The following is a 17,303-nucleotide window of genomic DNA, read 5'->3' on the forward strand; positions in this document are numbered from 1 at the left end:
GGCATGGTGATGGTCAAGTGCTTCAACTTGGAAAGAAGAAAGAGAAAAACAAAAAGCTCAAGGCAAAGGTATATTTTGTAGGAGCTATTTTGTTTTGGTGATCAAGACACTTAGAGAGTGTGATCACATTTAAGTTTGATTGCCATACTATTAAGAGGGGTGAAACTCGTATCGGAATACGGTTATCAAAGTGCCACTAGATGCTCTAACTCATTGCATATGTATTTAAGATCTAGTGGAGTGCAAACACCATTGAAAATGTTTGTGAAAATATGCTAACACTTGTGCACAAGGTGATATTCTTGGTGGTGTTGGCACATTTACAAAGGAGGTGGTGTTTGCAGGGTTGAGATGGGTTTGGGTCCCTCTCTCCCTCCCACCAAACTTGCGAGGCGGGCTTCGGCGCTTTCGGGTAAATGGAATGCCTATTTTCTATTGCGGCGGATGCAAATTCTTGGTGGTTGGCACATTTGAGCAAGGGTGAAGAAGTTAGAGTTGAAATGGAGTTGGTCGAAATGATGCTGGCGTCGGTCTACTGACCGGACGCTGGGTCACTCAGCGACCGGACGCTGAAAGGTTGCGTCTGGTCGAGCTGTCAGACAGCACAGTGCCGAGGGTATTGCACCGGACGCTGGTCTGTGTCCGGTCAAGGTGGACCGGACGTGTCCGATCGAAGAAATACGCCTCGGGGAGCTTACTGGAAAGGACCGGACGCTGAGGATTCTGCGTCCGATCAGTTTTACCGCTGCGTCCGGTCAGGTCAAGTGACCGTTGGAATCAGGACATGTGGCCGTCTGCGGGCGACCGGACGCTAAGGTCCAGCGTCCGGTCAACACGACCGGAGCGTCCGGTCAGCCCGACTTTTGTCTAGTGAAGGGGTAACAGCTAGTTTAGCCCTTGGGGCTATAAATAGAAGTGGCTCTCGGCCATGGCTGGGGTGGAGCACCTTGGGGGACTTTGTGTCCATGCTTGAGAGTGCTTAGAGCCCTCCATCTCACACATACTTGATAGTGATCATCCGATTGTGTGAGTGAGCGATTCTAGTGTGATTGCATCGTGAGGTTGCATCGAGTGGCACTAGGTGATCGAGTTGTAAGCCGGTGGTGCTTGTTACTCTTGGAGGTTGCCACCTCCTAGATGGCTTGGTGGTGGTCTCCGTGGAAGCCCGCAAGAAGCTTGTGCGGCGCTCCGGAGAAGTGCTTGTGAGGGGCATTGTGCTCGCCCTGCGGGAGCCGCGAAGAGCAACTCTAGTAAAGCATGTCATTGAGCTACCCTCACTCAAGGGGTAGGTTCTTGTGGCGCCCGACGTGCGGGCTTAGCGGGTGATGCTAATTAGCCGCCGAACCACCAAGTGAGCGGTCGACACAACGGGGACTAGCGTGTTGGCAAACACGTGAACCTCGGGAGAAAAATCATCGTGTCAACCTTATTCTTCCCGTTGGTTTGCAGCCCCGTTACACAAGCTTGCAATTACTTTTATACATATTAAGCTTGTGTAGTTGCTCTTGTAATTAGATAGCTTGTGTAGCTTGCTAATTACCTTCTTGCTTGTGTAGCATAGAAGTAGCTCCCTTGCGTGGCTAATTTGGTTTTAGTAACCTTGTTAGTCACATTGCTTAGTTTGTGTAGCTAAGTATTTGCGCTCTCTAATTAGGCATTGGTTGCCTTGTTATTGAGCATTGCTAGTGAGCTTAGTTAGCTTTGTGCTTTTGCTTACTAGCATGTGTAGAAGCTCTCTCATTACTTAAAGTACTAGTGGCATAGGTTTGTGTGACCTTGCTCCTAGTATTGATTAAGAGAGCTCTAGCTAGCATGGCACCTTTGTTACATAATTGTTATCTTTGAAAGGTGCTAGTGAACATATATAGTGGGGTATAGTCTTGGCTAGACCGATAGTTTTAATTCCGCATTTGTATCGGTTAGCCGACGCGATTGAGTTTTAGAAAAGACTATTCACCCCCCCCTCTAGTCCGTCATCTCGACCCTACAGTAGGCCATCATCGTCTGTAAACAAGACGCAGACCATTGTTATGTCCTCCAACTTTTCAAGAGTGGAGAGTGATATAAGGGATTCATTGCTCACCTGCAAAACAAGAGACAAGAAATTGGAGCTCACTTGATTCGCGCACGTGAAATAGCATCTATGTTGGCAAGAGAACAATCTCATAAACTATTAAACTCTAAGAAGAATCTTAATGTTTTTAAGGAAACAACATCCTACTAGCATTGCCACATTTGTCCCCCATTCTAGTCAGTTCACAGATGATTGAACACTTCTGAATTCTCAACAGGTCAAGTCACAATCATTTTCAATTAAATCCATCAGAGGCTTTAGACCAATCGTACTATTGACCAAAGAGACTGATACGAATTTCAGGGATGCTACCTTGAGGTAGGAGATGTCAACGCTACGAAGCTTGGGACACTTCTTGGCGAGCAGCTCGATGCCAATGTCAAAGATCTCACGGCACCACTTGACGCTGAGCTTCTCTAGCCCAGGGCACCCGACGGCGACCTTGGTGAGCCCCACATCGGTGACGCCGAGGCACTTGTCCATGACGAGCTCCCTGAGCCCCACGGCAGTGGCGAGGGCGGCCATCTCCCTGTCCTCAGCGGCGACGTAGTGGGACAGGCCTCGGCTCGCGCGAAGGCGCGGCTAGCGAGGAGGTAGGACTTGCGGTCACATGGGTCGCACACGGCCACCAGCGCGTGCGCGAGCAAGTCCAGCGACAGCGAGGGGTGCTTAGTGTTTGGTAGAAGACAAGCGCCTCTGAAGGTGTGTTATTTTGGACGGTTCTACCATAGTTACACTGGTCGATAGCCACCCTTGTAGGTTGGTAGGCCAGTTAAACTGGTTGGCATGATTTTTCACTGCCCAAGTCACCAGTAAAACCTGGTCAGCTTCCTTTTCACCGCTCGGATCATCGGTGGAGCTGATCGGCTTCATGGCAAGCTACTCGGACTCGATCAAGATGGTGTCACCAAGCAGATATAAGGCGCTTGAGGACTAGCTATGGGGGTCTGACCCTAAGTACCCATGTGTCGATGTTTCGAGTAAACACCAACTAGTAAATTTGTAGTTGTTGCGTGTTAGGCCCGGATGATATGCTAAAAGACACAAGGTTTATACTGGTTTGGGCAGAATGTCCCTACGTCCAGTCTGTTGTTGCTGCTCATGTTATTAGCACTGAAAGGTTCATAGTATGGGGTACAAACGGTCAAGAGATGGGCAGGTCCCAAGTCTCTAATGGAAAGCTCTAAAGGGCGTTGAGAACTCGGTTGCTGCTCAGCTGTGTGTTATGTGGTGTGTGGTGTGTAGGATTGATCCATCCCCTTAGTGGGGTGCCCTACCCTCCCTTTTATAGATCAAGGGGGAGCAAGGATTACATATGGGAGAAAGAGGAAAAACTAAAGGCAGAGAAGGTCCTTCGAAGGTGCCGGGTCTTCCTTTTCCTTTGAGCCTACCCTGCTGACACGGCAGACGGTGCCAGGGATAGCACGTTCGCTGATCCTGATAGGGCCATACTCTGGCTTTGTTCAGCAAGTGGTCACGTCCCGTCCCATCCTGGTGGACGGCGCGGCGCACCAGGGTGCTGAGCCGTGACCCTATGGGGAGTAGATGGCATAGAGGCCCCATGTTCGTTACTGTAGATGACATAAGTTTCGTTCTTGGACCATAGTGGTTGTCGTATGTTGCCATCAGGATTCATGTCTGAGGGCAAATGCCGGCGCCCATAACCCTATAGGATAAATGTCGACGCCCACAACACTATTCGGGCTCTGTCATGCCTAGAAGGACTTAAAGCGCACGTCCCGTCATATCATGATGGTACTTTCCTACAGGCACGCTGGGTATGGTCCTCGATACTATGGTTGACTTGAGTGTCCTGTCTTACCCTATGCTCGTCATCATGAAGGAGTAGGGTGCATACGTTGGGCGAGGCAGAGCCAGCCCCGAGACATCGAGCGAGGCGGAGCTAGCCCTCAGCCATCGGGTGAGGTGGAGCCAGTCCTCGGTCGTTGGGCGAGGCGAAGTCCAACCCTCGGGGTCGGGCGAGGCGAAGCCAGTCCTTGGTCATCGAGTGAGGTGGAGCCAGCCCTCAAACGTCGGGCGAGGCATAGCCAGCCCTCGGACATCAGGTGAGGTGGAGCCTATCCCCAGACATCGGGCAAGGCAGAGCCTGCCCTCAGACATTGGGCAAGGCGGAGCCAGCCCTCAGACATCGGGCGAGGAGGAGCCAGCCCTTGAATGTTAGGCGAGGCGGAGCCAGCCCTCAACCGTCGGGCGAGGCGAAGTCCAACCCTCGGGGGTCTGGCGAGGTGGTGCCAGTCCTCGGTCGTCGGGCGAGGCAGAGCCAGTCCCTAGTCATCGGGCGAGGCAGAGTCTATCCCCATATGTCAAGTGAGACAGAGCCCAGCCCTCAGGGGTCGAGCGAGGCGGAGCCAACCCTTTGGGGCCGGGCGAGGCGTAGCCAACCTTCGGTCGTATGGGTAAGAAGTGTAGTTGTGTTCTTGTCTATTTGGAAGCATCAATGTTTGATGGTTATTAGCTCCTCCTCTTTGGGTACCCTAGTATTCGGTCCCCGACACCACGGCAGACTACATGGGCCGCACCGCAAGGGACAGTTGTTGGTATTTGTTAATGCAAATAGAGAAATCCGCAAGCATACGGATACCGTTGTAGCTTTTACCCAGGAGTATTCTAGGGTATCGTATTTATCCTCAGGGAAGCAAAGGTTAAAGAAGTTGATATTTGACCATCATGTATCCACTAACTAGTATACTGACTAGACTAATATGGGGGTAAATGATAAAAGATAGGAGTTTTATATAAGTGACACACACAGGAGAACTTCATGATAAGATAGAAGAGTAGACAAACTAAGCTAGGAGGACAACGGGTGAGTTCATGGTTCCTATTTACTTCTCCATTATTGTGGTTATGTTCTAGAGCGGACCAAAGAGATTAACTAAGCAGAGGTCAAACATAGTGATCACACCAAGACACTTTGGAGCAACAGTACCTTTTTTATCCTCAAAAAGACTGGAAAGGGGTGATCGGGGTCAGACTACCAAAAAGCTCTACGAAAACACCAACCCGAACGTGGTGGATTACAAAGGCCTAGTCAGAGCTGTCACCTCCGGGGCTACCACAACTATCCGTGGGGTTAGGCGCAAACTCAGGTAACCTATAGTCTAGACACCATGTCTACACTATCGATTACTACTCTAGTTTCACGTAAAAACTAGAGCATTCGGTCGAACGGAGATCCCATGCCAAGGTATAAACCGCTATACTAACCATCATTATAGATAACCACTAAGGTAAGAACTAGATAACCATAATAGGTATTTTAAGTAAATAGAGAAGATGAATATATGAAATAACTGAGTCTTACAAAGGAGCAATACAAGATTATACCGCACCTCTGAGGACTCCTCTGGAACCTTAGCATCTCTCCCTAACTCCCAACTAGCTAGTACTACTACTACATCTTGAAAAGAGAATGGAATTGCTCCTTGAGGTGTGTTCTGAGAGGGGGGGTGAAAGGTCCTTGTTTGGTTTTGGTAATTGAGTGACAACTTAGGTGGACTAATTGTGTTTATGTGAGATACACAGGTGATTAGTCCATAGGTACATATGTGTGAGCAACATATGCCATGAAGGTGAAAATGGCTTAGAGATGTTGCAAAGCTCACACATGTGATGATGAAGGAGCTTATTGCACATGAGACATGACATTGAGTCATGTGATCAAGGTGGAGAAGATCAAGACAAGACTTGGCTTGATGGACCGGTTGCAAGCGCGAAGGGCAAGTCGAAGGCTTTGGAGTGATGGACCGCGTGGCGGTGAAGCTTGAGCAAGACTTGGCGCCGATGGACGATGGCAACGGTGAAGAGCAAGTGAAGTCAAGATCGATGAACCAATATGATCACGTGATGATATGAAGTGCATCATATCATTGTTGATCATGTTGGTGCATGTGTTGCATCGACATTGGAGGAGATGGGATGGAATGCGCAAGGCAAAGGTATAACCTAGGGCATTTTATTTCACCGGTCATAGGTGTGTAGAGAAGTATATGACCGGGTTTAGGATAGATGGCCGTACTATCAAGAGGGGCAAACTTGTTTGCATATCGGTCATCTAGTGCCACTCGAGTGATCTAACTTTGCATCGTCGCTAGGATCGAGTGGCGTGGCAAGTTGAGTGGCTAACATCCTTTGGGAAATGATTGTGAAAAGTTAACACATACACATGGTGGTGTACTCTTGGTGGTGTTGGCACATTTACAAAGGAGGTGGTGTTTGCAGGGTTGAGATGGGTTTGGGTCCCTCTCTCCCTCCCACCAAGCTTGCGAGGCGGGCTTCGGCGCTTTCGGGTAAATGGAATGCCTATTTTCTATTGCGGCGGATGCAAATTCTTGGTGGTTGGCACATTTGAGCAAGGGTGAAGAAGTTAGAGTTGAAATGGAGTTGGTCGAAATGATGCTGGCATCGGTCTACTGACCGGACGCTGGGTCACTCAGCGAACGGACGCTGAAAGGCTACGTCCGGTCGAGCTGTCAGACAGCACAGTGCCGAGGGTATTGCACCGGACACTGGTCTGTGTCCGGTCAAGGTGGACCGGACGCGTCCGATCGAAGAAATACGCCTCGGGGAGCTTACTGGAAACGACCGGACGCTGAGGATTCTGCGTCCGGTCAGTTTTACCGCTGTGTCCGATCAGGTCAAGTGACCGTTGGAATCAGGACACGTGGCCGTCTGTGGGCGACCGGACGCTAAGGTCCAGCGTCCGGTCAACACGACCGGAGCGTCCGGTCAGCCTGACTTTTGCCCAGTGAAGGGGTAACGGCTAGTTTAGCCCTTGGGGCTATAAATAGAAGTGGCTCTTGGCCATGGCTAGGGTGGAGCACCTTGGGGGACTTTGTGTCCATGCTTGAGAGTGCTTAGGAGCCCTCCATCTCACACATACTTGATAGTGATCATCCGATTGTGTGAGTGAGCGATTCTAGTGCGATTGCATCATGAGGTTGCATCGAGTGGCACTAGGTGATCGAGTTGCAAGCTGGTGGTGCTTGTTACTCTTGGAGGTTGACACCTCCTAGATGGCTTGGTGGTGGTCTCCGTGGAAGCCCGCAAGAAGCTTGTGCGGCGCTCCGGAGAAGTGCTTGTGAGGGGCATTGTGCTCGCCCCGCGGGAGCCGCGAAGAGCAACTCTAGTAAAGCATGTCATTGAGCTACCCTCACTCAAGGGGTAGGTTCTTGTGGCGCCCGACGTGCGGGCTTAGCGGGTGATGCTAATTAGCCGCCAAACCACCAAGTGAGCGGTTGACACAACAGGGACTAGTGTGTTGGCAAACACGTGAACCTCGGGAGAAAAATCATCGTGTCAACCTTATTCTTCCCGTTGGTTTGCATCCCCATTACACAAGCTTGCAATTACTTTTATACATATTAAGCTTGTGTAGTTGCTCTTGTAATTAGATAGCTTGTGTAGCTTGCTAATTACCTTCTTGCTTGTGTAGCATAGAAGTAGCTCCCTTGCGTGGCTAATTTGGTTTTAGTAACCTTGTTAGTCACATTGCTTAGTTTGTGTAGCTAAGTATTTGTGCTCTCTAATTAGGCATTGGTTGCCTTGTTATTGAGGATTGCTAGTGAGCTTAGTTAGCTTTGTGCTTTTGCTTACTAGCATGTGTAGAAGCTCTCTTATTACTTAAAGTACTAGTGGCATAGGTTTGTGTGACCTTGCTCCTAGAATTGATTAAGAGAGCTCTAGCTAGCCCGACACCTTTGTTACATAATTGTTATCTTTGAAAGGTGCTAGTGAACATATATAGTGGGGTATAGTCTTGGCTAGACCGATAGTTTTAATTCCGCATTTGTATCGGTTAGCCGACGCGATTGAGTTTTAGAAAAGACTATTCACCCCCCCTCTAGTCTGTCATCTCGACCCTACAGTAGGCCATCATCGTCTGTAAACAAGACGTAGACCATTGTTATGTCCTCCAACTTTTCAAGAGTGGAGAGTGATATAAGGGATTCATTGCTCACCTGCAAAACAAGAGACAAGAAATTGGAGCTCACTTGATTCACGCACGTGAAATAGCATCTATGTTGGCAAGAGAACAATCTCATAAACTATTAAACTCTAAGAAGAATCTTAATGTTTTTAAGGAAACAACATCCTACTAGCATTGCCACATTTGTCCCCCATTCTAGTCAGTTCACAGATGATTGAACACTTCTAAATTCTCAACAGGTCAAGTCACAATCATTTTCAATTAAATCCATCAGAGGCTTCAGACCAATCGTAGTATTGACCAAAGAGACTGATACGAATTTCAGGGATGCTACCTTGAGGTAGGAGATGTCAACGCTGCGAAGCTCGGGACACTTCTTGGTGAGCAACTCGATGCCAATGTCAAAGATCTCACGGCACCACTTGACGCTGAGCTTCTCCAGCCCAGGGCACCCGACGGTGACCTTGGCGAGCCCCACATCGGTGACGCTGAGGCACTTGTCCATGACGAGCTCCCTGAGCCCCGTGGCAGTGGCGAGGGCGGCCATCTCCCTGTCCTCAGTGGCGACACAGTGGGACAGGCCTCGGCTCGCGCGAAGGCGCGGCTGGCGAGGAGGTAGGACTTGCGGTCACGCGGGTCGCACACGGCCACCCGCGCGTGCGTGAGCAGGTCCAGCGACAGCGAGGGGTGCTTAGTGTTTGGTAGAAGACAAGCGCCTCTGAAGGTGTGTTATTTTGGGCTATTCTGCCATAGTTACACTGGTCGGTAGCCACCCTTGTAGGTCGGTAGCCACACGTGGCAAGTTGAGTGGCTAACATCCTTTGGGAAATGATTGTGAAAAGCTAACACACATACACATGGTGGTGTACTCTTGGTGGTGTTGGCACATTTACAAAGGAGGTGGTGTTTGCAGGGTTGAGATGGGTTTGGGTCCCTCTCTCCCTCCCGCCAAACTTGCGAGGCGGGCTTCGGCGCTTTCGGGTAAATGGAATGCCTATTTTCTATTGCGGCGGATGCAAATTCTTGGTGGTTGGCACATTTGAGCAAGGGTGAAGAAGTTAGAGTTGAAATAGAGTTGGTCGAAATGATGCTGGCGTCGGTCTACTGACCGGACGCTGGGTCACTCAGCGACCGGACGCTGAAAGGCTGCGTCCGGTCGAGCTGTCAGACAGCACAGTGCCGAGGGTATTGCACTGGACGCTGGTCTGTGTCCGGTCAAGGTGGACCAGACGCGTCCGGTCGAAGAAATACGCCTCGGGGAGCTTATTGGAAACGACCGGACGCTGGGGCTTCAGCGTCCGGTCAGTTTTGCCGGAGCGTCCGGTCAGCACACGACCGTTGAAATCTGACGAACAGTATTTGAAGCAGAGGACACGTGGCGTGAATCACGTGACCGGACGCTGAGGGCCAGCGTCCGGTCGATCGGACCGGAGCGTCCGGTCACCCCGCGCTGTGCCCTGTGAAGGGGTACAACGGCTCTATTTCATGGGGGCTTCTATTTAAGCCCCATGGCCGGCTCAAGCTCACGCTCTTACACATTTTCATTGACATAGCAACCTTGTGAGCTTAGCAAAAGCCCTCCCACTCATTTCTATCATTGATTCATCATCTTAGTGAGATTGGGAGTGAATCCAAGTGCATTGCTTAAGTGATTTCATCTAGAGGCACTTGGTGTTCGTGTTTCGCTGCGGATTTCGCTTGTTACTCTTGGTGGTTGCCACCATCTAGACGGCTTGGAGCAGCGAGGATCGTTGAGCGGAGAGTGGTGATTGTCTCCGGCTTCGATCGTGGTGATTGTGAGGGGTTCTTGACATTTCCCCGGCGAAGCGCCAAAAGATACTCTAGTGGATTGCTCGTGGCTTGTGTGATCCTCATCTTGTGTTGGTTGTGCGGCACCCTATTGAGGGTTTGGCGTGTGAAGCCAATTAGCGCGTGAACCTCCAAGTGAGTGAATCATCACAACGAGGACTAGCTTGCCGGCAAGCAAGTGAACCTCGGTAAAAATCATTATGTTCATCATTGATTCCGAGGTGATTGGTCATCATTGTTATTCATCTTCGTGATTGATTGGTTCATTCATCTGCACGGCGGTATAACCCTCTTGATCACTCTCTTTACTTTACCGCAAACTAGTTGATAAGCTCTTTAGTGTAGCTAGTTGTGAGAGCTTGCATGCTTGGTTGGTGTGGCTCTTTAGTTAGCCTTTGAGAGCACACTAACATAGGGTAGTGTCATTGCTCTTGTGTGAATTGACACTATCTAAACTAGAATTGTGGTAGGTGGCTTGCATTTTGAGTAGGCTAGCACAACACTTGCTTCGCCTCATAATTGTCTAACTCTTTGGTTAAGTGTTGTTGTAGAAATTTTTATTAGGCTATTCACCCCCCTCTAGCCATTAGGACCTTTCAGCGGCCGAGGCCGGGCCGTGCGGGCGCGGGCGGGGCGGGGCGAGGCCGGGCGGGGGCGGGGGCGGCGTGGCCGGGTGGGCGTGGGCGCGTGCGGCCGCAGGCAGGGCGCTGGCGGCGGCGACGTTCGAGCGGGCGGGCAGGGGTGCGTGCGGGCGGGCGGGCTCGCACGCGGTATATATCTGGTCCTACCGCGCCACAGATCAGGGCGCGGCACTGCCGCGCCAGGGTCGGTGGCGCGACAAGACCCGCCACGTCAGCGGCCCCCCAGGTCGGCCCACACCACGTCAGCCCTGTGCCGCGCCACGATGCATGGCACGGCACAGGTATTTAGCCGCGCTAGGGCAATAGGCCGTGGCCAAAAATGTTAGTTTTAAAAAAAACCGACAGTGTTAGATTTAAAATTATATTTAAAAAGGGGTTAAAATTAAAAAAAAAATCACCTCGGCCTGGTCCAGTTTACAACCAGTGATCTGTTCGCTTGGCTGATAAACCATAGCTGAAAGTACTGTTTGCTGATTTATTGTGAGAAAAAAATATTATTCGTTGGCTGAAAAAAGTACGGCTAGTCACACTTCTGAACTATTGTGAAAGTCTGATCCGAGGAAGTCACACGATAACACGAACCGGTTGCTAAAAAAAACACGATAACACGAACCAACCTGTACAAGGCTGGCCTACTAACTCTGCGTCTCCGACCAACTAGAAAATTAAGGGACAAGCTAGTTTTCAATAAAAAAAAATGCTCCCAAAATCAAAACGACTTATAATTTAAAACGGAGTGAGTACATCAGATTCCCTTAATTATTATGTAATTCCGATTATCTCCCTCAATTGGAAACTAAAGTTTTAAACTCCTTCAATTCTTGAAATCATTTTATTTACTTTTATGAGCAATTTTGGAAGCGGTTTTGGCTAACGTAACACTAACTCAGTTGTCCTACGTGAGGCCTCATCAACGAGTGAGGTAAACCAGATTTTCACAATAGTTCAGAAAGTCAATGAGACTTTATAAAAAATATTATTCAAAAAATATTCAAATATTTTTAGACCAAATATACTTTTAAATATATTAAAATATGATTTAATAAGGAATCAGGTTTTTAGTATTTTTAATGCATATTTATTCTAGAAAAAAATTGATAATTTTTAGAAAAACATTTATATAATATCTTTTAAAGTTTAATTGATCTCCCTCGTGACTGACGTGGTGCTATGTACTATGTAGGGCGGGTGGTGTCACTTCAGCCAAAACTGTTTTTAAACAGCTTAGGGAGGTAAGTTGAAAGGTTTCAAGAGTTGAGTAGTCTAAAAAACTAGTTTTAAAATTTTTTTAGATAAAGAAAATAACATCAGGCTTCATCCTCTTACTAGAGAAATCAAACCAAGCTTATTACAAGGTTTACCAAATAAAAGGACACAAAGTTCTCAAACATTTTTAATTAAAACTAAGCCTAGAAGTAAAGGGCCATCCATGGGAAGCAAAGAAGCCCATCGTTCTAGATCCAGTGTGCCACATGCATATATGATGCAATCTTTTTCTTCGTCACTTCGCTGCAATTGGGTCCAAAAGCATAACCAATGTGTCCCCCTGAACAGAACCTGCAAATACATTTTAGGTTGACAATTATTCAAAACCTTGCCATTCCTTGTTAACCATATCGACAAACAAAAAGCAAAAACACCGCTCAGTAACAGCGGATTGTACTTATTGCCTCCCTGTTTATGCCAACCATTGAACAAATATTCCACGCTGACAGGAGGCACTAAACCAAACACAATATGTAAAGCACGCCACAGAAATCTAGCATGATAACATTCAAAGAAGAGGTGATGGATGGATTCAATATTACTACACAATCAACATAATTTACTACCATTCTGATTCCTTCTAGTTAAATTATCTTCATTAAGGATGACCCTCTTCTTTAGGAACCATAAGAAGGCCTTAATTTTCAAAGGTAATTTTGTTCGCCAAAATTTCTTACGTGACCTTAATACCATTACTGTCTAGGACCTGGTATAGAGACTTCACTGTGAATTTACCATTTTTGTTCAAAGGCCATAAAATTGAATCGCTACCAACTTGTAATCTAACATTCACAACCAGATTATGCCAATCCTGTAATTTGTTTCGCACCAAAGCTCTTCTAAAAGGGATATTAAGCGGACTTGCACAATAATTGAGGGAGGTTAAATGAACTTTCTCTTCTTAGAATCCTAGCTAATTCGTTAAAAATCCAATATAACTAGAAAATTGTAATGTTCAGTTCAAAACGTTTCTGAGGCGCACACATTCACGGAGGAAAACCATTTGTCGGTGTGGATCGTCAGGATCCAAGATCGAAACCTTGCCCGCGAACTAAAATTGTTGCTTCCCTTGGCGCAGCTTTTATAGAAAGCTTAAAAACATAGTTTGCTGGAGTTACCTGCATACAGAGCAAGTGGCAAAACAAAGTCTCAATCGAAAAGCATAAGACGAAGCCTCACCCACTCTTTCAAGCCGTGACAAGGTCAAAAGAAAACTAACAGAGAAAAAGCAGACCAAAAGCCACGGAACATTCACCGTATGTTGTGAATGGATACAATTTCGAAAACCGATATCTTCGGCAAACAAACACTCATGATCCGTGAATCACGAGTAGGCTGGGAGTCGTATGGTATCGCAGGAAAACGAAGCGAGGTCTTCGCAGTGCATTATCGTGCAGGTGCAGCAAAATCACCTGTTAGTTGGCTTGCCGGCCCCGAGCCAATTTGTCACCTGAAAAGGGAGAAAAGTTCCAGAATCTCAGCCAAGAGAAAACACAATGCTAATATACAAACAACGGCGGCAAACTGCTCGAAGTTCACGGCCCTACTACAGTTCTACGCCTGCGTTTTTGGTAGTACCTGCTCGTGCAACCAGCTGAAGAAAGCTGTGTCCCTGACTGCCTACGTGATGTTTGTTTTCACCGGGTTGCTTAGGGATCTCATTCTCACGTCTATTTAATTTAGATTCTATTTGGCGAACAAAAACGTTTCGGATTCTTACTATAATCGGTAGAATCACTGCCAGCTGGTTAGACGAGAAACGTTTCACTCGAGAATCACTAGAAACATTTCTCTTTTTATGCCTAGCAAAGAGAAACGCCTATTAGCTAGTTTCGCGTGATTGTAACTCCTCCCCCTTTTGTAAGCAACCATAATTTTTTAGTTAATTCCTTTTAGGTGAAATAAGTTAAAATTGGTTGTATTTAAGTTGTTCTTCACCTAAAAAAGTTCTTATTTTTTTGAAGAATATTTTTATTGTATGATTTTTTAATTAGAATACAGTGTACCAACCAAACGGTTTTCACAAGATTTTGATTCATCACCAGAAACGTTTTTTTGAGAGAATCTAAATCTGAAATGTTTCTTCGAGAATCTGGATCTCTACCAAACACACTCTTATTTTCCATGATAAGGTCTCCTTTGTTAATGAGTGAAATTCACGGGTGTTTCTTCAATGTGTCATCTTCATCTCTAACTCTAATATTATCGGTCTCTAAACTTGGTTTAGAATACCCTTAATTTAGAAAATGTTATTTTCGGGTTGCTGAATTTTGCTTCAGTGTGTCATATGAATCTGAGCAAATCCTAACATGGTTCCATACACTAACCTAGCATGTTGCCATGGACCATCATTCAGGGCCCACGTGTCATATACATCTTTTTTCTCTCTTCCTCGCACACACACCATCGCCCGCCCACCATCCATCATTTTAGTGCCCCTTCTTTTGTTCCTTGTTCATCATGCTCTCCATCCCCTTCATGCAATGTCCCGCCACCCACCCTAGCAGCAGCAACAATTAAAGTTGTCCCTCGTCCACCGTCAGAAGAGAGAATGGAGATGACATTTAGGCTTCACATGTGGATCCACATCAACACATAGGCTCTGTTTAGATTCCAAAAATTTTCATCCTAAAGTGTCACATCGAATCTTGCGATACATGCATGGAGTACTAAATGTAGACGAAAAAAAAACTAATTGCACAGTTGGGTGAGAAATCGCGAGACGAAACTTTCAAACCTAATTAGTCCATAATTAGATATTAATTACTAAATACAAACGAAAGTGCTACAGTAGCCAAACCCAAAAAAATGGGAACTAAACGCGCCCATAGTCCACATGACACATGGCCACCGGCGCACAGAGCGGGTTAGGATCTGTTTAGATTTGGATGGCACCCGGAGCCAAGTTTAGAGATCAAAAATAATAATTTTTGAGTTAAAAACCTAGATGACAGTCAGAACCAAGTTTATGATCTGAAAATAGTTTTTTTTTAGTTGGCATCCTACCAAGTTTGAGAATCACCTCATCACTTGTAAATTTTACTCATTTATTATTACTAATAATGAACGAACACCTGCTGGCTTCTTCAAAAAATGTTAAGGCCCTGAAAGGAAGGTGAGGTGCGGTGACCGACCATTTTCCTCCAAGGCTCCAACTAACCACTGACGCCATGGTTGGCCAACGAGAGGGAAACGAAAATTTTGTAGTTCCCTTACTGAGAAGACATCAGAAAATCGGAGCAAGAAGATTTCCGAGACCTGAAGTCCATCGAGCTCTGGTCCGGAGCGTACGTGACCTTTGACGGGCTCCACGGCCTCCACTGCTTCGCCAGGAGAAATTTATTCGCTCCGATTGGCTGCTCAAATCAGATAGCGGATGCGTTGGTGTCGGTGATGGCCACGCCTTGCGTGTTCGGCTGGCTTAAAGCCAGCCGGCTAGCTTGTTCGGCCACTCACAAAGTCACTGTTTATGTCCTGCTAGAACAGTATTTTTCTCTTATAATAATCAGCCGAAACAGTATTTTTCAGTCCTACGGAACAGAAGACCAGAACGCTCACGCAGAGTCGCAGACACGCACGCTGCCACGCAGGGGCATTGACAAATGCTTCGTACGTGCCGCGGCGTAAACATTATCTAGTCGGTTATACCGGTTCAAACGTATGCAAAATTCAATGCCCGCGCTTGGTGCTTGAACCGGAGCGCCAGTTCGATAGGGCTAGTACCGCCTGCGTCATAGTCATAGTACCAACGAGGCAAGCACTACAAAATCATTTTGCCATATATACATTATTTATAATAAAAAAACAAAATCACTAGAGAAAAGGTTAGGAAAAGAGATGTTAGGGTTCGGTGCTTTTGGAATTGTTGCTGCCAGGCTTAGAGTAAGTTTGCTACGGTTTTGACCAACAGGTTTCTTACTAAGTGATGAAGACGGTCAGAACCGGTGAAGCTAGTATAACGGCGTATTGCTATGGGATCGATGTTGGATTTAATTTAGACTTGGGTTACTTTTAATTTAATTAAATCAAATAAGTCATAATACTCATATTAAATGCTAGGTATATTAGAGTCTTATAGTTTCGTATACAATTTTGACTAAATGTTAACTCAACTTAAATAGGTGACCTATGTGTGCACCTACTGTGAAGTTGAGAGACAAAGGATTAGCCACACGTGCAATGGAGTGGGTTTTGCCACTTGGACTGTTTGATGGAGCTATAAAATAGGTAGTTATGGGAGTAATCACCATGTGAGTTTCTATTCGTTGCTGCACGATTACTCCTCCATCGTCCCAGTAACTTCACGACGTGTAGGTGCATCCCCAGTCTCTCCGCCTTCTCCTCAGCTCGTGTATATAAGGTATCCTCCGCTCACGTATATAATGGCGCAGACGCCATAGCTTCATGTGTACTTCAACACATTACCACCCTCACGGTCTTCTCGTTCATCAGATAGACAATAAGCCAACTTTCCAAAATGGAGAGCTAGAGGAGATCTATATGAATAAGCCAGATGGTCTATAGCAAATGGCCAAGAAAGGTATGGTATGTAAACTATGGAAGTATTTGTATGGTCTGGTGAAAGCATGCAAGCAATGGCATGAGAGGTTTGATAGAACCTTAACATCTACTAGCTTTGTTGTGAACAAAGCTAACAAATGTGTACCATTGTTATGGTGGGGGTGAAGGTGCGATCTTGTGTTTGTATGTTAATGACATATACTAATCTTTGGACGCGGTCTTAATGTGATTAAAGAGGTGAAGTACTTCCAAAATTTTTGAGATGGAGGATTCGGGGGTGGCTGATGTTATTCTTAATATCAAGTTGTTAAGAGAAAGTAATGGTTATGTTATAATTCTGTAGTCCCACTATGTGAAAGGTTGATTCGATTTAGGCTTAGTGACTGCAAGCCTGTTCCAACGCTTATGAACCTAGTGTATATTAAGAATGAACCGAAAAATAGCAAGAGGTCAATTGAGATACTTCCAAATCATGGTTCACTTATGTATTTAGCTAGCGCTATGAGGCTTAACTAGGGCGGCGTTGACACGACTGGCAGCCCACGGCGATGAATTGGCCATCGTGTGCTCAAAGAAACTGAGGTGCTGCCAACAACCCATCATGTGGGACCAATTTTTATTTTTTAGTAGTGAGATTTTGAAAACATTTAGAGGAACCTAACAAATATTCTAACTTTTTTAGTAACTTGAAAATTTCATTAATTTGTAAAGTAATTTTTGTGAACCACTGGAGATGCTCTACTTGCTAAAAAAGAATACAAAAGCTATCATTTGCCTATGTGAAACGTTTTGCTCCATCACACATAATTTTTTGGCCACCGGATTTTATCTTTATTCAATCTGTGGCGTCCGGCTCGTGCTCCCTCTTTCAGGGTATGTTTGGATCGCGGCCTCGCCTGGGGAGCCCCGCCCAGGCAGGTCCATCCAACCCCAGGCGTCGGAAATCGATGGCCTGGGGAAGATGCCGGGTCCAGGCGTCGTTTTCAGGTACCGATCCAAACAAGCCCTCAGTGCGTCGTTTGCGCTGCTTTTTGTGCCTAGC

At 46.6% G+C, this 17,303-nt stretch overlaps 2 protein-coding genes across 2 annotated transcripts; both read right to left on the minus strand.

The window, feature by feature from the left end:
* Positions 1-1,984: 1,984 nt before the first annotated feature.
* On the minus strand, positions 1,985-2,599 carry LOC136526252 (F-box/LRR-repeat protein 3-like). Its single transcript, XM_066518985.1, has 2 exons — positions 2,387-2,599; positions 1,985-2,083 (listed from the first exon to the last, which is right to left on the minus strand). The coding sequence occupies exons 1-2, from the start codon at positions 2,597-2,599 to the stop codon at positions 1,985-1,987; spliced, it is 312 nt and encodes a 103-aa protein (XP_066375082.1).
* Positions 2,600-7,956: 5,357 nt separating this feature from the next.
* LOC136526253 (F-box/LRR-repeat protein 3-like) lies at positions 7,957-8,571 on the minus strand. Its single transcript, XM_066518986.1, has 2 exons — positions 8,359-8,571; positions 7,957-8,055 (listed from the first exon to the last, which is right to left on the minus strand). Exons 1-2 carry the CDS (start codon positions 8,569-8,571, stop codon positions 7,957-7,959), a joined length of 312 nt encoding a protein of 103 aa, XP_066375083.1.
* Between the last annotated feature and the right edge of the window lie 8,732 nt (positions 8,572-17,303).

The sequence above is a fragment of the Miscanthus floridulus genome, chromosome 19 (genome assembly GCF_019320115.1).
Source record: "Miscanthus floridulus cultivar M001 chromosome 19, ASM1932011v1, whole genome shotgun sequence".
NCBI classification, from domain to species: domain Eukaryota; kingdom Viridiplantae; phylum Streptophyta; class Magnoliopsida; order Poales; family Poaceae; genus Miscanthus; species Miscanthus floridulus.